This window comes from Mustela nigripes, chromosome 12 (assembly GCF_022355385.1).
Source record: "Mustela nigripes isolate SB6536 chromosome 12, MUSNIG.SB6536, whole genome shotgun sequence".
NCBI classification, from domain to species: domain Eukaryota; kingdom Metazoa; phylum Chordata; class Mammalia; order Carnivora; family Mustelidae; genus Mustela; species Mustela nigripes.
In genome coordinates, this window is record NC_081568.1 from 99905157 (window position 1) to 99926415 (window position 21259).

Genomic DNA, 21259 nt, shown 5'->3' on the forward strand with positions numbered 1-21259 from the left:
ATTGGTCTCTCTGCTCAGCAGGGAGCCTGCTTCCTCCTCTCTCTCTCTGCCTGCCTCTCTGCCTAATTGTGATCTGTCTCTGTCAAATAAATAAATAAAATCTTTAAAAAAAAAAAAAGCCTCTTTTACTTATTAGCTATTTGTATTTTTTATATTGCAAGCGGCAAGTTTATTTTCAGTGTCTGTTTTATCCTCGGAATATAGATTCCTTGTTGACTTAAGAGCTCTTTGGTGTTAATTTGTTTGTATGTGTGTCAGTGGTACTTTGGTATTTGCTTGTTTTTATATGCTTACCCATTCTGTATTGTAGTGAAGTTTTCTAGATGTGTTTTTTAAACTAGTATCTTTTTCTGTAGAAGTATAAAGTTTTATATGTAGTATAATATTTTTCTATCTAATCCTTTATTATTTTTTGGCCTTGGAAAGTGAGCTGAGAAGACTCCAGAACAATGATTTAAATATGAAAATCACCTATCAGATTTTCTCTTAATATACTCTTTCAGGGCATCTGGCTGGCTCATTTGGTAGAGCGTGTGACTTTTATTTCAGGGTTGTGGGTTCAAGCTCTATGTTGGCTATAGAGATTACTTTAAAAAATAAAATGTTTAAAAGATATACTCTAGGTGTGCCTCAGTGGCTCAGTGGGTTAGGCATCTGCCTTCTGCTTAGGTCAGGATCCCAGTGTCCTGGCATTGAGCCCTGAATTGGACTCCCTGCTTGGTCAAAAGCCTATTTCTCCTTCTGCCTCTGCTGCTTTCCCTGGTTGTGTGCTTGCGTGGTTTTTCTCTAACAAATAAATAAAATTGTAAAAAAATTTCTACCTTTTCCTACAAAATTCTTGATTCAGTTAGAATTTACTTCATTGTGTTCTGGATGATACTTTATTTTCCAAATGGTTAGCCTGTAGTCTCAGCATCATTTTTGAGCGATCTGTAATTTCTCCACTGCTCCCAGTGCCATGAGTAGCAAAAACTAACTCCCTGCAAATACATGAGTCCCTTTCTGAATTCTCAGTCTATCAATTTGTCTTCTCGGGCCAATACAGATGGTTTTCATTTCTCTAACATTAGAAGTTTTTTAATTTTATTTTGAAGTAATTTCCAACCTAAAGAAAAGCTCTTGAGTCCCGAGAACTCCCATAGACTGTTTACCCAGACATCCCAGTTTCAAAATTGAACATTTGCCTTATTCTCCCCCTCTATTTTTAAGGATGTGTTCCTTAAACATAAGCAAGTTGCATGTATGACGCCTCACACCCCTTGAGATTTCCCTTTTCACTTCTTACAACTGCTTACGTCAGTAACCACAGTACAGCCATCAAAACTCAGGAAATCGACATCATGTGAACACCTGCTCTGCAGACCTCATTCATCTTACATCAGTTGTTTCCATCAGCATCCAGTCCGGGATCAGGTGTGGGATTTATTGGTCATGTCTCTTTAGCCACCTTTAATTTCATACCAATTTTTTTTCTTTGTCAAAACCATGACATTTTGGAAGAGTATGGCTCCATTACTTTGTAGAATACATCTCTGCCTGTTTTCTACATGATTGGATTTCAGGTCACGAGCTTTGGGCAGGAATAGGATAGAAGGGAGCCCATGTTCTTCTCCATGCTTGTCAGGTGGCACGGTTGTTCTTCTCCATGCTTGTCAGGTGGCACGGTGACTCACTCCAGTACTGGTAATGTTAACTGCCAGGATGTTGACAGACGTTGTCTGCTAGATTTCTGCATTGCAGGTGTGCTGGTAGATGGAGTTCTCCCCCTCTCCACATAGGAGTCACTTTGGAGGGACACTTGCCAAGTCCAGTGGGTTAAATGGGGCAGGGTTTGTGGTCTAGCAAGATGGGTGAAGTGTTAGGTGTTCAGGGATCTGGGCTGGGGGAAAAGAGAAATAAGAGAAATAAATGGTGACTGCCAGCGTTTTGATTCTTAGGAAGCCTCCTAAAGATCTCTCCCCTTCTAGTGCAAGTTCTGAGATTAGGAAATAAATCTTTTGTATACCCTAGGCTTTTTTCAAACTGCTGCTTTGTTGGTGTGTCTTTTGGTTTATTATGCTTGCTTCTTAAGAGCAAACTTCGTTTCCTGTTGCCCTCTGGGCCCGGGGTGGGGGGTGGGGCTGGTGTAGAGGAGTGCCTGGTGGCTCAGTGGGCTAAAAGTCCAACTGGTTTTCAAAGCCAGATGTTAATAGACTCATCCTCCCTGTGCAGGTCCCCTGTACCTGGGGTGCCTGGTGTGGGGTCTCACTTCTCTGTGCAGCTGAGTCCCTCCTTCTTGGATTAGGTCTCGTCACGGCTTTAGTTCCCAACCGTATCTCCACTGTTGTTTCCGTGGTCATCTCTCTGTGATGGACCTTGGAAGGTCTATGCTGCCTTAAGTGTTAGTTGTCTACATGTAACTATTACCTTGGTGTGTCAGTGGGACAAGATGAACCTGCAATTTTCCTACCCTATCTTCTTCATGACCCTCACATCATTATCTAATTCTGTATCTTATCAGTATTAAAGGTGCTCGCTTTGGCAGCACATATACTAAAATTATCAGTATCAAGGTTTGGGGAAATTAGAGCCCGAGGGCCAAATCCACTTTGTCATCTGTCTTTGCTAATGAAGTTCTCCTGGACTACAGCCATGTCCATTTGTTTCCATTTTGTGTGGCTCTGTGACAACAGGATCAATGGTGATAGAAACTGTGGAACTCATGAAACCAAGATATTTACTTTTGGGCCCTTTATGAAAAAAGTTTGCAAGCCCCTGGTCTCTACTGAGAAACTCCTTCCTCTGATGGTAAAAATCTTGCCATTATCCACTAAAAAACTTGGACCTCTTTGCATAATTCCCATGTTAGGTAAGCTGTTTCCCAAATGCATCAGCAAATCTTTTCAGTCCTGATGGAGAAGGGAAGCTTCTTTAAGTTTTAGTTATCTGGTATGGCAAATCAGTCTCCCTCTCTTACTGTTTTTTTAATCTTTGTCAAATAGTCAGCTTATGTTTTGTGTATTACATTGTTTATTCCTCCAGAATGTACATAAAATTGATACCAATTTCCCCTAGAATTTGAGAGTGCTGTACTCTTATCAGGTTTCTTTCATTTCTAAAGGAAGGGATGGCACTCAAATCTCAGAATTGTGGTTTTTTTTTTTTTTTTTTTGGAGATTTTATTTTTTGACTGCGAAAAGAGGAAACACAAGCAGGGGGAGCAGGCTTCTTGCTGAGCAAAGACCCCGATGTGGGGCTCAATCCCAGGACCCTGGGATCATGACCTGAGCTGAAAGCAGATGCCCAATGACTGAGCCACACACGTACCCCTCAGATCTCAGAATTGTGTTAAATTCTGTAAATGACTTTTTCTCTGGGGATTATAAATCCTGGTACTTATATACCCCCATTGTTTCTAAGAACTCTTTTCCATTCTTGCCCAACTATGTTTATAAATACTTGGAATTTAGAAGATTGTTACATTCTCAGAGAACAAAGTTCTAGCTCTTTGTTTAGAATAAACACAAACGCCGAATAGGGCTTTTTGAAAAGTGACATGCCAAATGAAGTGTGATTTTTATTTATTTATTTATTTATTTAAGATTTTAAAAATTTGACAAAGACAGGGAGAGAGGGAAAACAAGCAGGAGGAGTGGGAGAGGGAGAAGCAGGCTGCCTGCTGTGCAAGGAGCCCCACCCAGGGTTTGATCACAGAACCCTGGGATCATAACCTGAGCCAAAGACAGACGTTAAACAACTGAGCCTTCCAGGTGCCACCCACATGAAGTATATAAGATAAATGATTTATACTTCTTCTGCATTCCTGCTTTGCTGAAAAAAAATTTAAAAGGAAGTAGACATGTTGGAAAAGATCCTGAATATAGCTAATTGGATTGTGTATGTCTTGTATCTGTATATCTGTATATTACATGTAATGTTTTAACATGTTTGCTTGCAGGATGCCATGGCTTTTAATAAGTTTAATGTTCTCCACTGGCACATTGTTGATGACCAGTCTTTCCCTTACCAGAGTGTTGCTTTTCCTGAGTTAAGCAACAAAGTGAGTAATTAATATTACTGTAGTCTGTCTTCAAATATGTGTGTATGGTTTCATCATAAGTTTTCAGCTTAAATGTTTCTTACGGATAGAATTAAAGTATAAAAGTTAGATGTTCATGGTTTAAAAACTTTAATAGGCTGTAGCTTAGCAACGTAGGTCCATAAAACTGTTCTTATAATTGTTATTGTAAATGTAAATAATCTCTAGTAGTTACACAAAATTTAAGAAGCTTAATATAGGAGACCTGTAGCACTCACAACTAATAAAACGTTGAGTATTTTTATCATGTAGCCTAGAATTGTATTGGATTCTGTAAATGACTTTTTCTCTGAAAAACTATATAGAGAATTTTATAGATGAGAGCTCCTTAAAAAATAAATGGTTGTCTCAGCAGTGTTCAGATTAACTGTATTATGAAACAGTGGAGGTGGGAGCAAGCCTCATGTCATCTTTTTTAATCCCCCTATAAATACAGAGGCAGTTACTGACCTCATTCCAAATTGGAGTTAAGAAGGGACAAAACCAGGACTCTAAATGTTTTCCTTTGTCCACACTCTCAAGCTTTATCCAATGTTATGATGTAGTGCAGGTTGAAATGTTAGTGGCACTCCGTTTTTGCTTGCTTTTGCTTTACTTTTTACTATATAAAATCTCAAACACATGCAGAAGTAGAATAATGACTTACATGTCCTTGTCATCCGGCTTCAGTAATCAGTACTTGGCCAGTCTTGAATCACCTGCGCTCACCCACCCTTGGCACCATTATTTCTTATGAAAATCCCGGACAGCATTATCTTATTGGTAAAAAGTTCTGTTTTTGTTAAAACAAAACAAAAAGCCCATAATATATTATTGCAGCTGAAAAATTAACCATCCAGCTAGCCAGTCATTACATTTTCCCAAGTGCCTTTACCTTTTCTTAAAGAAAAAAATCTTACCTGCAATGAGATTCATATGAGTTCCATACGTAGTGGTCAGTTAGTGTGTCCATTCCTTGTCTTTTGATATATAGGTGGCCATCACAGGCCATTTACTTTTTTCTTTTTTTTGTAATTTCTTTGTTAAAACTAAGTCATTTTAATAGTTCCCAAAGTCTGGGTTTTGCTGTTTGCATCCTCCTACTATCAATTAGTATGTTCTTTTGTCTTCTAAATTATAATTGAGTAGTTAGATCTGATCTTGCGTATAAATTTGATGGGGATCATGGGATCAGACATTTTAGGTTATATTTACATACAAAATTAGATACAGCTTATAATTTCCATGTAATATTTATCTATTTATACCTTAAGAAATATGCTACAGTAACACCTTTAACTGACACCTTTGTCTGTAGTTACAACCCATACTTTTTAAGTGACCTATAAAGGGATTGAAGGTAATCTTTAAAAAAAAAATTACCACAGCATGTCTGGGGATATTTTTAAAGCTGATAGTAATTAAAATGACTTTGAAAGGTGACAGCTCAGCTTTGTAATAGTATTTTAATTTTTATTCTAAAACTGACAAGAAGCGTATACTCAAGAGTTTCCACAAGTTTGACTTTGGAGTCAAACATTTTATTTCTGTTTTGTTGTATGGTTACCTGATGGTAGATGTTCCTGAAACAAGAGGAGCTAGTTGAGATAGAGCTAGTCATAAATCTGGAATTAATGCACAGTGTGCTGAGGGTTTACTGATAAGATACAGTAAATAAGTAATTGAAATGAGTCCTCCAGGGGCGCCTAGTTGGCTCAGTCAGTAGAGCATGCAACTCTTGATGTTGGGGTTGTGAGTTCAGGCCCCACATAGGCTGCGGAGTTTACTAAGGAATGAATGAAAAATAAAATGGGATCAAAGAAAAATTTTAAAAAGTCCTCCAGGATCACACAGGACTATTTAATACATTGTGGTACTAGAAAAATTAGCTATCCAATACCAGTGTACAAACAGAACTGTTAAAAGTGTCATAGACAAATACATTCCATACATTTTATTAAATATGGCTCTTATAGGGAAGCTATTCTTTGTCTCACGTGTATACACCAAATGATGTCCGTGCGGTGATAGAATATGCCCGATTACGAGGCATTCGAGTCCTACCAGAATTTGATAGTCCTGGACATACACAGTCTTGGGGAAAAGGTAAGGAGTGTCTTTTTTTTAAGTTGCAGAGAGTGAGTACCTGAGTTCCTCCATCTTTTATGACCTGGTGTTAATTCATTTTGTTCTTAACTGTGGTTTGCACAAAGGTAACACTGTTGACAGATGGTATTGAGTAATTGTTGTGAGCAAGATACTATGCCAGGCGCTGCCCAAAGTATGAAAACAAGGGCTAAAAAAAAATTACAAGTAGAGCATGCTAAGTCAATTTAAGAAATGGTTTCTTGGATGAGAAGAACACTGAAAGTACTTTTGAGAGCTCAAAAAATATATTCCTGTTTCTGATAAAGGGAATAACATGAAGGGCATTAGGTGACCGAGTATAGTGCAGCCAAGAGCAGTAAGCACTATAGGGTGGGTAAGAACTGGCCGTGGAGCCACACTACTTGGGTTTGCATCCTCTTTTTGACTTTTTTAAACTGAGTGACCTTGAACGAGTCTAGAGTGTCTCATCTTAGGTTCCCCATCTCTAAAATGTAACTATCATGTAATTTTGTTGAGGGTTAAATAATGAATATAGAACACAAAGCACAGCAGCTCGCATTTAGAATTGTTCAGTATTACCAGGGAGGACTCGGAGAATATTGGGAAATCTGGTGAAGTACAATGTAGGGGGCCTTGGATGAGGATTGTGGGCTCCATCAGGACACATGGAAACCACTGAAAGTTACAGGAAAGAAGCATCACATGAGGAGGACCACACTTCAGGGAAACCTGAAGAAGTGACAGACTGGAAGGAGAAAGGAACAAGTCCTATGCCAGAATGGTAACAATGAGAATGGAAAATAATGTAGAGAGCTGAGACACGTTCTGGGTATACGATCCATAGACCTTGTCAACTGATCAACTCTGAAGAAGGAAAAGTTATAGAGGGGAAGAGTAGTAGTGCCCTTCCTGGAAATTGTGTTGAACAGGAAATTTGAAATACAGACCGAAGATCAAGAAAAAGGGTCTGGGTGAGCCAAAGATTTGGGAGTTACTAATATTTGAAATATCTGAAATAGAATAGTGGAAAGGGAAAAAAGAGGTACAGGGAATAGGATTCAAGAAAAGAATTCCTGGGCGCCTGGATGGCTCAGTGGGTTAAGCTGCTGCCTTCCGCTCAGGTCATGATCTCAGGGTCCTGGGATCGAGTCCCACATCGGGCTCTCTGCTCAGTAGGGAGCCTGCTTCCCTCTCTCTCTCTCTGCCTGCCTCTCTGTCTACTTGTGATCTCTGTCTGTCAAATAAACAAATAAAATCTTAAAAAAAAAAAAAAAAGAAAAGAAAAGAATTCCTCATCTTATTTGGAAGGAGTTGCCATTGTAACTCTTAGCAGATGTGCTTACCTTTTTTAGAGCTTCAACAAAAGTAGTATAATCACCTCCAAACCCATGTCTGTCTTTGTGATTAAAATACTTCTTCCAGGTCAGAAAAACCTCCTGACTCCATGTTACAATGGACCTGAGCAGTCTGGGACCTTTGGACCTATAAACCCTATTCTGAATTCAACTTACTGCTTCCTGGCTCAGTTTTTCAAAGAAGTTGGTACAGTGTTTCCAGATCACTTCGTTCACTTGGGAGGAGATGAAGTGGACTTTACATGTTGGTATGACCATTCTTTAAAATCCTTTTTTAGAGGTCTCCATGTGAAAAGGGAAGATTGGGGGACAGATCTCTGTTTGCAGGGTTTTAAGTCAGCAACATAACTCAAGAGTGGCAGCCTTGAGGAAGGAGAATCAAGATGTGCAAGACAGTGGAGATTGAAAAGACTATGGTGAAGAAGAACAGCTTTGGGGAAAGGCCAACAATTAAGTGAGGGAGATTTTTTTCCAAGTAAAAATCCTCTGTGCCAATAGCCTTAGAGGGGAGAGGCATGAGACTGGGAAAGCCATTTCCACCAGAAACTGGCTTCTGGAAAAAAAATTATCTGCAGTGGAAAACTAGGATAACTCATGATAAAGTTTTTTTGGCTCATTTTATCCCTACAAAGTTTAATAGCTTTAAATCTGCACAGATGAAGTTAGGGCTATAAGCTGCTTTAAAGACCTTGGGTTTATCAAACTTTCAATGCAATTTTAATTACTGTTTCTGTTTAAGGGAGTCCAACCCAGAAGTCCTAGATTTCATGAAGCGGAAGGGCTTTGGCAGAGATTTTCAAAGACTGGAATCTTTCTATATTCAAAAGTAAGTTACCTGTAAGCCTACTTCATTTGTACCTTTTGTAAAAGGTTTAGCTATTTAGTACTTTTAGTTTTCTCTCCACTCCATGTCAAATGCAGATATTGTATACTTTATCGTTCAAAGTGTCAGAAGGAAGCCATATCTGCTGCTTTCCTTAAAGCAATGAAGTGATGACTAAGACTTGTAACAAATGTTGAAGGTCAGCATTCACCTGCTCAAAGGATTCAGTTCAAAGCGCCTGGCTTCCCTGTGAAGCTTTTATTACTGTCCAGCCTGTGAATTTCACTTCCTTTGGTCAACTCCAGGAACATTTACTTGGTTTCTGTGATGTCCAGTATGATAGCCACAGCTGCATGTGGATGTATTTGAATTAAAAGGAAGAAAACTGTAAATTCAGTTCCTTAGTCACATCAGCCATGTTTCAAGTATTCAATACCAGGATGAGGATAGTGGCTACCATTTGGAAAACACATAGATAGGCTGTTTCCATCACTGCAGAAACTTGGAAATGAATGGTACTGTTGTATACAAGTAAGCTATTTTTTTTAAATGGCCAGATATTAAATATTTTAGGTTTCATGGGACCCATGGTTGCATAGTACTGTTTTTTAAACAATATTTACAAGTGTGAAAACCATTCTTAGCTAATGAGCCATACAAAAACAGGCTGTAGGCTATAGTTTGCCAACTCCTGAATTAGGGAAGGTCAGATTCTAGCCTTTTCCTGTTTTCCTTTTGTGTGGTACGTTCTAATTTTCTAAACCTGCAGCATACCTGGCATTGTCTAAATACAAGGAAATATTTGTGGACTATGTATTAGCAATTGTTGAACACTATGTAGTTGATAACACAGGCTAAATTACAGTTTATTCTAAGCTAGCCATGCCACCACCAGAGATTGTGGTTTGTATTCTACCCTGTGAATTGCCATGTCTTCCCCACTTTGGGGAACACGCTTAGCATGTTCATTCAGGAAATGACTTTTAACCCATGTGACATGCTGAAGCATGTGCTGGAAAGAAGGAACCACACTGGGTCGGACCCGACTGTATCAAGTTCTGCTATAAAGCTGTGCTGTAGTGAAAAGCAGCTCCCAACACTGCAGTCCTTTATAGAAAACTGTTAATGCTTTAAACACATGTTAAGCTTATGCTCTGAAATAACTTTTTCTTCCCCCTAACGGTAGGCTTTTGTATATTGTTTCAACTATAAACAAGGGAGCCATAGTCTGGCAAGAGGTTTTTGATGATCATGTTAAGGTAAGTATGAGGACTGCATCTGATTCTGTTAATATGAGACTTACTATTATAACATGTTGGAAGGAAGGAACCCTCATAATGTTGTTGCCAACATGACGGGGAAATAAGCTTACCTCCGAATTTAAACTTTGGGCAGAAACTGTAGACTGAGACTAGTACCACCTTTCCATCTCTCCCTCCCACCCGCCACTACCCCATTATTTGTCACATATTAGAGTACTCTGAAGTTCTTTTTTCATAAGAGCAGAACAAACAAGAATGAATGAGTCTTTATTGGTATAAAGGTAGTTTAAAATTGTCAATTTAGGGTGCCTGGGTGGCTCAGTTGGTTGAACGACTGCCTTCGGCTCAGGTCATGATCCCGACTTCCAGGATCGAGTCCCTCATCAGGCTCCAGCTCCTTGGGGAGTCTGCTTCTCCCTCTGACCTTCTCCTCTCTCATGTTCTCTTTCACTCATTCTCCCTCAAATAAATAAAAAGCATATAAATTGACAATTACAATTTTTTTTTAAAGATTTTATTTTCCATCAGTTAAATGACAATTTCAAATCCAGTATTATCTTTCCAGAAGGGCTAGTAACCAGTAACATTTAGTACTAAATCTGAAGAGGAAAAATGTGTGTTTTTTGAAGAATCTTAGGGAATTGTTTTCCTAACTATAATGGCTTCAACTTTTAATGTCATTTTTAATTGTTGGATCTCATTATACATACTGTTTTTAACTTTAATAGCTTAAGCCAGGCACAGTTGTTCAAGTATGGAAACAGGAAATGTATCCTGAAAAACAAGCTCAAGTCACAGCAGCTGGCTTCCCTATGATCCTTTCTGCTCCTTGGTACTTAGATTGGATTAGTTACGGACAAGATTGGAGAAAGTTCTATAAAGTGGACCCTCTTGATTTTGATGGTAAGTGAAGCACCTGTCATTACCTTGGTTTGTTCCTTTTCTTGTCTAATCTCCCACCAGGATATTACTGATTCACTATCCTCACTTTTGTTTACTTAAAAAGAAAGGCCCCAGTACATTTTAAACTTCATGAAAGAAACCACAACTTCAAAAGTAGATTTCTTTGGGTTTTTTCTGTTTCCACTGGTGATGAGCACTGTTCCTCACCCTACATTTTAAAGACTCTTGATTGCATTAACTTTATCTTTTTTTTTTTTTTTTTTTTAAGATTTTATTTATTTGACAGAGAAAGAGATCACAAGTAGGCAGAGAGAGGGGGAAGCAGGCTCACTGCTGAGCAGAGAGCCTGATGCAGGGCCCGATCCCAGGACCCTGAGATCATGACCTGAGCCAAAGGCAGAGGCTTAACCCACTGAGCCACCCAGGTGCCCCATCCTTGTTTCCTCTTTTGATGGGCCTTTCCATTGTAAGGCACAAGGAAAACTATAGTCCAGTTGGTCCTTGGGTCTGCATCCATGGGGTGGGGGTGGTAGGAGGAATGGTCGAGCTTTAGGCTCTCAGACCTTCTTCCTGAAGAATAGTTCTTCTTTTTCCAGCTTTATTATATACCAGATTTTACAAAATTTCCTTTAAGACAAAGGATGTTAGTGTTAAAAAGTATTTCAAAACTGGAGGTCTATTGGGAAGGGACAGTCACTAGTATTCCAACTTGTATTCCCCTGGCACACTGTTCACTGGCAAGCAGAGGGAAAAGTGGTTCTGGAACCCAAGTAAGTTTTTGTAAAACTAAAAGTCAAAATAGGCGAACAAGCACCTTGGGAATAAAGTTGGCACTTTGGTGCCAAAAGCAAGAGTATCTCCCAAGGCTCTGCTGACCACAACAGAAATGTTGCCCCACAGTAAAGGTGGAATGAGAGACCAGTCATTGCCTCTGTGTAAAAGTTTTGAGCAACTACTTCATTTACATCAATGATTTTAATGTAGGTTCTCAAGAACAGAAAGAACTGGTCATTGGTGGAGAAGCTTGTCTATGGGGAGAATTTGTGGATGCAACTAACCTCACTCCAAGATTATGGTATGGAATTTAAGTGGTAACATTTGAATTTTTTTAGAAATTTTCCCAAGTATAAACTTTAGATACAAGAAAATGTGAATTTAAACCACATGTTCACCAGAGCAATTTAATTTTCAGGCCTCGGGCAAGTGCCATTGGTGAGAGACTCTGGAGTCCAAAGAACATCAAAGATCTAGAAGATGCCTACAACAGACTAACCGTTCACCGCTGCCGGATGACCAGGTAAGAGCTTTTTAAAGCTAGGACACTAAGTCCAAGTGACCTTTAACAGTTTCCAATTAAGTCACTGATTTTTATAGGAAAGGTGTATATAAAAATGCACCAAATTTTGATCTAACTTTTAAATCCACTTTGGTGATTCTGACTTAAAAGTTCTTTAAAATGGATATGAATTCCATCAATCTAAAACATCTCTAATTCATAATTTATCTGTTCTATAGACGGGGAATAGCTGCAGAACCTCTTTTTACTGGATATTGTGAATACTGAGTACAAAACCAAAAATGAGCTTAAAGAAGAAAACAGGAGGAGACAAAGCCCACAGCAATCTGTTCCACACTCAACTTGATTTTGAAATCATGGAAATTGAGATTTCATATTGTTTTTAAATAAAGTATCTTTTTGAAGACTGAACCTCTACTTTATAGAATACTTGCTTGTGTAAGAAGCTCAAAAAACCCAGAAAACCTTATGATAACACAGTGTATCCCACAGCAGTAACTTTACAGGTCCACAATACAGTTCACATACATAACTTCATATAGAGCAGAACAGGCCGCTCCAGGGCCACTGTCCGTTTATCTAGTTCAGTAAAACAATAAAAATTCTTCTTACTGAAAATGCAGTTGTAGGTGCCCATGAGGTTGTCTCCAAAGACCTACAGCACTTGGTTCAAGCCACTTCTCCGGCCCAGCAGTGTCGCCTGGTCTTGAGGGTTCATGGCTTGATAGTTACAGAGTTCTAAGGCAAAAGTAGCTGAGCCAGAGGTAAGCGTTCGAAGCACAGTTGAATAACCCTAATCAAAATAATTCACATTAGCAAATTTAAGCCTCCCGTTCCTGTTGCTTATCATTTCACCATTTTCAGGATATGTAATCAGATACAGTCCCTGGACTCCACATTCAGTAAGTGCTTGGAAGGGAAAAAACTGGCCATTAAGGCTGGTGCCGCAGTGTGGTACGGCACCTCAGCCTTTGTGAAGGATGGACGTGATCCACATCCCCTAGATATCTGTAAGTTTAAATCCGAAGACCTAACAGCTCAAACTTAACATGCGTCCTCTAAAAATCAAAGCCCTGATTGTCTGCTTTGCTTCAGCATAAATATCCCCAGTATTTAAAAAAAATAGATTACTTTTCAGGGCATCTAGGTGGCTCAGTCTGTTAAGCACCTGCTTTCAGCTCAGGTCATGATCTCAGGTCCTGGGATCCCACCCTACATTGGGGTCTCTGCTCAGTGGAGAATCTGCTTCCCCCTCCCCAGCCAGCTCCTGTTCACTTGCTCTCAAATAAATAATCTTATTAAAGAAAGGTACTTTTCAGTTAGTAAGTACCTACCATAATTTCTGCTAAAGGAACAAATCCAATAACAATTTTGTTTTCCTGACGAGTCTGGATTTCCTGAATGGTTCCTCTTCTTTGTGCCAGATCTGCCAGGACAGGGCTGAGGTAATCTCCCATCACTGTCACCTCGAGATTCATCAGGGGCTCTAAAACTTGCTTATCAGCTTTCTTCAGAGCCTAAAGAAATTAAATAATGTTAACCCCCTTCCTTAAATTAGAAATAAAATTTCCATTAAAAATTCATAAAAAATATTCCCTGTCCTTGTAAGCCTAGAGCTCTAGCAAAAAAAGATATAACAAGGCTGCTTTAATGGTCTATAAAGCTAAAATAAGAACTCAGGTACACAGTACGGGGGTACTTAGTAAAGCTTGGTTACAGAGAGGACCTAGATACAATGAAATAGACAGAGATACAATGAAATAAAATAAATAGTTTTCTCCTTTCAATCAAAGTTTCTTCCTTGCTGAAACAATGTGTTTTGTGCCTACTATAGATAGAGTCCACATGAGGGCAAATCAAGGAATGTACTACAATAAGGTAGCACAAGCACAACAAAAGGCAAGAAGACCAAGCACATAAACAACATGCAAACTGAAAAAAGCCAGTGCAGCACCTGGGGCAAGTGAATAGGGGACGAAGTGAACTGGAGTCACCATCAGACACAGTCTTTCAGACCATCACTACATCAGACAAATAGGTTAATGGGTTTTAGAGGGCATATGCAAACACTCTAAGTACCAGTGGGTTTGATTTTAAAAGCTATCTTGCTGGAGCCCTGTCAGAGTTTTAAAGTAACAAAACCATTTCCTATAAATGTTAATAAGCCTCTGGTTATTAGGTGGGATTTACTAAACAGACCTAGCAATGGAAACCACCAAAGTAAGAGAGCTGGGGCTCCGGAATGTGCCCTCACCCTTACTGTGAGTTGTTCATTGTTCTGTTCCCACTCTATCACCACTCACTTCTCATTATTACTGAGGCCTTAGAAAGTGGGCATTATAACTGTCTGTATTTGGTAAAAGTTCTGGACCCTAAATCCTTTTGTCCTTGATCAGTCACTACCTCCCCTACCTCTTCTCTTGCCCCTCACCAGCACAATCATGAAAAATGGCCACATTTCTAAAACCAAGAGTATATTCTCATTATCATTAAAATTTCAAAATACAGCACACATACATAGTAAACAATCAGTTCTTCATAGCTTTAAAATCTAACTGAAATGACTCACCTACAGAAAATACATCTAACAGTCCTTTAATTAAGATACTACTAAAAATAATGACCATCAGTAGCGAACAACTATGTATCTTTTTTTCCAATTCTTATGCAGAGTTCACATAATGTCTTTCAGGACAAAATAAATGAGTGGGAGAAGATAAAAATTAAAAAGAAAAACGCTATAAGCAAAGAAAGGACTGAATGCTATATATAACTAAGATACACAGCATCTGTCCTCAGTGTTCTTTCCACCTAATTCAGAGTTTCAAAAACAACGATGTAGTTTCCTCAAACTTCTATACTTCACACAGACTATGGTCTGAGTGTTGCAGCCTATACCCTACTAGCCTGCTTTAAGACAGTGTCCAAATACCCAGCAATCCCAGATGATCTCATCATTTCCTTTCACAAATATTCCTGTGTGCTTACTCTTATATCTGTTGATGGCTTCATAATCTTTCTTAGACATATATTTAATCGTCTTATAAATCTTAAGGTCCTCTGGGTTAAGACAAACATCCCATTTTTGTCTATGTCAGTGCACTGTAAGCTCCACAAAGATGGCTCAATAAATACAGGAAGCATCATTTTAATAAGCAGAGAGTAGCTTCTCTACTAGGTGAAACTGAACAAGGGCTGCAGTCTGTCTATTGGGAGTACTTCATTTAATGTATTAAAACTAAAGAGTAAATGTCAGCCCCCAAGAAGTTAATGATCTCAATAAATATACTACCCAATTAAGATACACTTACAGATTTTGCTTTTAGAAGGCATATGAAGCTTTGAAGGACTCATCAGTATAATGGGGCTTGGGGTTATTTTAGAAATATGACATCTTTCAGGTTACTGTTACTGACTAAAACCATTTTCAGGAGAAACTTTAAAAATTTTTATAAAGATTCTCAACATTTTAATCATGATTAATTTATAGGTATTATTTCTAACTATAGGTTAAGCAAACAGTATTTACAGAATGTTTTTTGATGTATAGCTTTTTTAAAATAAAAAAAACTAAGAAGTATGAACCTGAGGGATGCCTGGGTGGCTCACTCAGTTAAGTGTTAGACTGGGTCTCAGCTCAGATCTTGATCCCAGGGTCATGAGTTCAAGCACTGCAGTAGGCTCCCAACTGGCAGAGAGCTACTTTAAGAAAAAAAGTATGAACTTGAACTCACATAAACAAGACATTGAGTTCCACTTGCCTAAGTCAGGGACTTAGGTATTCACATTAACTTCATAATTTTGGATTTAAAGGAGCTGTAGAAAATCAAGTCTCAAACACAGTCCCAAATGTTAGAAAATTGTTTTAAACAGTAAGGTTTTTTTTTTTTTTTTTTTTAAGATTTTATTTATTTGTCAGAGAGAGAGAGAGAAAGCACAGGCAGACAGAATGGCAGGCAGAGGCAGAGGGAGAAGCAGGCTCCCCGCTGAGCAAGGAGCCCGATGTGGGACTTGATCCCAGGACGCTGGGATCATGACCTGAGCTGAAGGCAGCTGCTTAACCAACTGAGCCACCCAGGTGTCCCTAAACAGTAAGTGTTTTAATGCAAATCAGTCAGCTACAAAAACTACACTGAGAGGAATGCACATAGTCAGCATTTAGCACACTAAAATCCCATGAGTTAATTCAACTCTAGTAGCTTACTGAGGCAAGACACTCAGGGATATCCAGAGAGGTAACCATGCCAAGAAAATCAGATTGCTTAATACTTTTTGTAAGGTTAGGTGCTTATCTTGAAACTTTTTCTCAGTGTGACTTCTCTGATTTCAATGATCTTTGATTAAGTAATCTTACTCAGATAAACAGGAACTCCAAAATTGGAACTAATAAGATAATAGTCCATCTTGGGCCCAGGTGACCCTCAAAATGTCCCCTACTCAAACTACCAAGCTTCCCGCTAATAGTTATGTGTCTGGGATGGGGAACTCAGAAATGCCAGTTAAGGAAACCTACCTCCCTGCCAAAAATCAAAGAATATTTCCTGGTCATCATGCTGAACAATAATTTCCTAGGTCCTCTATCAAATATAACTGTGGTGATTAAGAACACACAGATTCTCCAAGGTAAAAACCCTTCCTGACTATAAGGCTGAGAAGGCAACATTAACAGTCTGAGGCACTCGCTGCCAAGCACAGCTGCCTATAGAGCAACGGTACACTACTGTCAGGAGAGTCACCTTAAAGCAAAAAGGGTAACACAGGATAGTTCTATACCTTTTGGATACATCTCGAGACACAGGCAGAAATCATCGTTGTGGAGGTACCAGGATGAATTATCAGGGAATGTAAAGTAATCGCCACATCCTGAATTGGGGATCCAAGCAATGGTCCTAGGCAAGGGGAAGAAAACAACTGTGTTAGCACTCAATATATACAATGAGGAGTACATACAGGGAGAGGACTTCTAATTCCAATTCAGGTAGGCAGCTTATAAATTGTCACTCTGTCCCAGCAAGTAAAAAGCAGAACAGAATGAAAAATCAGCAGCTCTTCTCGGATCCTTAAGAAAGAAGACAAAGAACAAAACCACTGGCCCCAAACCTCGGGAGACAGTGAATACTGGGAGTCACAGCTTCCTAGAGCAGAGGTTCACCAGCCCAGGAACCACTGCCAGGGTAGGAAAAGTCAACTTTAATTGATGAACTGCTGGAGGCTCAGTGTGGGCAAGTCTGGGAGTTAAGAAACTCCAGAGGGATCCAGTCATAAATCATAAGGAAGACACCCCCCGCCCCCACCGCCACCGGCCAATTTTGTGAGGTTTACCTCTAGGAGCTCAAGCAGATTCTTACCATACATATCAGAGAAAATTTTCCTTATGCTTCTGACAGAAGGGTAAAGAAACCATTCTGTAATATTCCAGAACACACTGATCTTACAAAGGCCTGCTGTCAGGGGAAACTAGCTAACTAGAGCCTAACCCACAGGGGCATTAGCAGGACCTAACCAACTTGGGTGAAGTATCAAACCCCAGTCTACTCTAACCATCCTGTCCAACCAACCTGAGGCCAGTGGGGGGAAAAAAAAAAAAGAAACATGGGTACAGTTCCTGGTCCAGAGGCATGGGCTCACCTAAGCCTGAGTCCTAATCCTAGGATTAGAGAATACTTCCTTTGCCCTCTCACCTGACCTCCACATACTAAAGATGCGTTTATAGTCATTCCTTTTACCAGCACACTGTGTTTGGCCATCAAGAAAAAATTACAAGGCATATCAAAAAACGAAAGCACAATCTGAATACAGAACAAGCACAGAACCAGACATGGTAAGGATGTTGTAATAATCCAATCACATAATTGATACACTAAGGACTCTGATAAAGTAGACCACATGCAAGAAGAGGCAGATGGACAATTAAAGCAGAGAGAAGTCAAAAAAAAAAAATCCCCCAAACAAATGCCAGAAATCAAAACCACAGTAAAGGGGTGCCTAGGTGGCTCAGTGGTTTAAAGCCTCTGCCTTTGGCTCAGGTCATGATCCCAGGGTCCTGGGATCGAGCCCCGCATCAAGCTCTCCCCTTGGCAGGGAGCCTGCTTCCTCTTCTCTCTCTGCCTGCCTTTCCACCTACTTGTGATCTCTGTCAAATAAATAAATAAAATCTTAAAAAAAAAAAACACACACACAGTAGAATAAATGAAGAATGTCTTTGATGGGCTTGTAGGTACACTGGACATGGCTGAAGAAAGTGCCGAGTTAGAAATTGTATCCATTGCCCCATACTGGGCTCCTTGCTCAGAAAGAAGCCTGCTTCTCCCTCTGCCTGCTGCTTTCCTGCTTGTGCTCTCTTTCTCTCTGACAAATAAAAAAAAAAAAAAAAAAAAAAAAAAAAGACAGAAATTGTATCCATAGAGACCTCTAAAACTGTGAAAAGCAAAGTGAAGACTGGGGGATAAAAACAACAAAAAAACCCACCTAGAACAGAATATCCAAGGACTGTGGGACAATGCAAAAAGGTATAACATACACATAATCAGAAGACACAGTAAGAAAACACTACCAAAGCTGGAAAAAAAGATGGAAATAATCCATGATATTAGGAGTGATTAAGTGGGTCATTGTGATACTAAAGCTTACTCTTGAGTACCTTACCTTGGAGGCATGCACTGTGAATTCCATTTTCAATGGCCTCTTGAGAGACCTTTGGAAGGTCCTCACTAACACTTGGAGCATACTTGATAATTGGCGTAACAGAGGGTGTTTCAGTTGGTTTTACTTCCAGATCTACAGTCACAAGATGCCGTTTGTCTCCTAAAGTTCTATCTAAGGTATCTATAAACAAATTGATAACAATATCTCAGAGATTTGTTCCAGAAAGATGTCAAGATGCCGCAAATACAATATTACAGTCAACAAGTTCGAAGTCTCATAGAAGATAAAGTGGGAAAAAAGATTACAATGACACTAAATACAATATAAACACGACGGAGTAAAAAGTTCTACAAAGAAAGCATCTGCTTCTGCGTTTACTGATGTTACAAGCCAGGTGTGAATCACTGATTAATACTGCTTCAGTGCTGAGATGTGTTAAGGCAGATGATGCTATAAGTTTTGACATACAGATGACACATTTAAACTTTTCAAAATACCTTATGTGACTAAAATTCTAATTGCAAAACTTTTATTTGACTGTAAACATCTGGAGTATAAAAGGTTATCTAATGAAAATTAAAAGGCTTTTTAAATTCTGTTTACCCAAGCTGCTAAATTCTACATTCTTCCCGTGATGTTTTACATATTTATGATTTTTCTCAAACTTGTGACTTAAAGATTGAAAACAGTATCTCTCATTTTCTGACAACCTACATCTGTCATCAATCTCCAGTATTTTACTAAAACAAAACAATGCTATATTTACCTGAGTGGACCATGTAACAGAGTAACATACAGCTCAAACTAAATCTAAGAATTATAGCCTACAATTCCTCTTTATGATTCCTTTTTAAAAAAAATTTTTAATGATTCCTTTTTAAGCTAATTTTTATATTATGAAATATGTTTTATTTAAGGGAGCATTTATGAGACCTAAAACTACTTAGAAATAAACCATTACCAGTTACCTACAAGCCTTCCGAAGTAACCACTACCATGATATATTCAGTCATTCCTGCGATTTTCCTTAGTCATATTACATATGCATGTATCCCTAAACAACACAGTTCACTCTACTGTGTTTTGAATTTGTTATTCTATTATGTACCCTGCTATTTGTTTCTTTTGCTTCACATTTTTTCTAAGATTTTTAAAATTTATTTGAGGGAGAGAGAATGAGCAGGGGAGAGGGGTAGAGGGAGAGGAAGAAGCAGGCTCCCTGCTGAGGAGGGAGCCTGATGTGGAGCTCAATCCCAGGACACTGGGATCACAACCTTAGCTCAAGGCAGATGCTCAACCGACTGAGCCACTCAGATGCCTCCTGCTTCACATCTGTAGGTCCTCTGGATGATGCATATTGAAGCAGCTCACTCTTTTTCACAAGTGTATAATATGCTATGGTATGACCACAGTACAACTTATACATTCCTCGTCCATAAATAGTTGGACTTTTTTTTCCACGTACAGGTTTTTTATTACAGTGCTACTATGAAAATTCTTCAATCTATCTCTGAGTGCACATGTGTTAAGAGTTTCCCTAGACATCTACCCAAGAGAAGAACTGCTGAGTGGTAAAGTCTGTACACAGTTAACTTCATTAGGAAGTGGCTATATAATTTACAATCCCACCAGAAGTTTTTAGGACTTTCCATTGCTCAACATTTCACCAACACCTGTCACTGTCTGATTTAATTCCTGCCAACTGTACTGGTGTAAAATAGTATGTCATATATTGCATCATCCTAATCCTTACTGATACTAAGAATCTCTTAATATGTTCATCAGCCTTCTGGGTATCTTTTGTGTGAAACACCTGTTGAATCTTTTTTGCTCACATTTCTACTTGGTTGTCATGTTTTTAGGGATCTTTAAACTTTGTTTATATATTCTGGATATTAATGTTTTGTCACTTTTTATATGATGCACATGTCTTTCCTCAACTTTTTTTTTTTTTAAAGATTTTATTTATTTATTTGACAGAGAGAAATCACAAGTAGATGGAGAGGCAGGCAGAGAGAGAGAGAGAGGGAAGCAGGCTCCCTTGCTGAGCAGAGAGCCCGATGTGGGACTCGATCCCAGGACCCTGAGATCATGACCTGAGCCGAAGGCAGCGGCTTAACCCACTGAGCCACCCAGGCGCGCTTTCCTCAACTTTTGATGTATCTTTTTGCTTTCTTTATAGTGTATTCTAGCAAAGAAATTCTTCATTTTAATAACATCAAATTTATCAATATTTTAGTTTATACTTTCAACTTTTGGTATTCTGTAAGTCCTACCCTATCTGTCCTGGTTAGTAAGATAATTCTGAATTTTCTTTCAAAATCTGAAGGTTTGCCTTTCATAAAGTTTTGGGGTTGTTTTCATATCCTAGCATTTATTTTCTTCATACTTCTATACTACAAGGAAAATTTTGCATCTCTTCTTTCATGTATAGGGTTTTTTTTTTTTTTTTTAAAGTTTTTGGGTGTTTTTTTTTTTTCATTTGACAGAGAGAGAGATCACAAGCAGGCAGAAAGGCAGGAAGAGAGAGGGGGAAGCAGGCTCCCCGCTGAGCAGAGAGCCTGACTTGGGGCTTGATCCCAGGACTCCGAGACCATGACCTGAGCCAAAGGCAGAGGCTTAACCCACTGAGTCACCCAGGCGTCTCCCCCCACCCTTTTCTTTTAAAGATTCTGTCTTTTATTATTTATTTTTTATTTTTTTTAAAGATTTTATTTATTTATTTGACAGAGAGAAATCACAAGCAGATGGAGAGGCAGGCAGAGAGAGAGAGAGAGGGAAGCAGGCTCCCTGCTGAGCAGAGAGCCA

General features: G+C 39.0%; 2 protein-coding genes across 11 annotated transcripts in view; one reads left to right on the forward strand and one right to left on the reverse strand.

Annotated features, from left to right (window-relative positions):
- The window catches only part of HEXB (hexosaminidase subunit beta), a 25752-nt gene extending 13535 nt beyond the window's left edge, over positions 1-12217 (forward strand). Inside the window, exons 6-14 of the mRNA XM_059418079.1 lie at positions 3938-4039; positions 6034-6163; positions 7589-7769; positions 8261-8347; positions 9531-9603; positions 10335-10509; positions 11494-11584; positions 11702-11806; positions 12025-12217. Coding sequence (XP_059274062.1) covers positions 3938-4039; positions 6034-6163; positions 7589-7769; positions 8261-8347; positions 9531-9603; positions 10335-10509; positions 11494-11584; positions 11702-11806; positions 12025-12073 — 993 coding nt within the window. The 3' untranslated portion in view covers positions 12074-12217. The remainder of the gene's footprint in view (positions 1-3937; positions 4040-6033; positions 6164-7588; positions 7770-8260; positions 8348-9530; positions 9604-10334; positions 10510-11493; positions 11585-11701; positions 11807-12024) is intronic.
- The window catches only part of GFM2 (GTP dependent ribosome recycling factor mitochondrial 2), a 79982-nt gene continuing 59264 nt past the window's right edge, over positions 542-21259 (reverse strand). For 2 of the 10 annotated variants that reach the window (XR_009407506.1, XR_009407508.1), the window contains 6 exons: positions 18452-18631; positions 16580-16695; positions 13141-13323; positions 12419-12599; positions 4725-4850; positions 542-1879 (listed from right to left, as the gene is read on the reverse strand). Coding sequence is in view for 4 of the 10 variants with exons in the window: in XM_059418075.1 (XP_059274058.1) it covers positions 12462-12599; positions 13141-13323; positions 16580-16695; positions 18452-18631 (617 nt within the window). In the remaining 6 variants the exon portion in view is untranslated. Of the gene's footprint in view, positions 1880-3674; positions 3811-4724; positions 4851-9857; positions 10067-10515; positions 11137-12041; positions 12600-13140; positions 13324-16579; positions 16696-18451; positions 18632-21259 lie in introns of those variants that run through there. The other 8 variants (XR_009407510.1, XR_009407511.1, XR_009407507.1 and 5 more) reach the window with 7 other exon arrangements.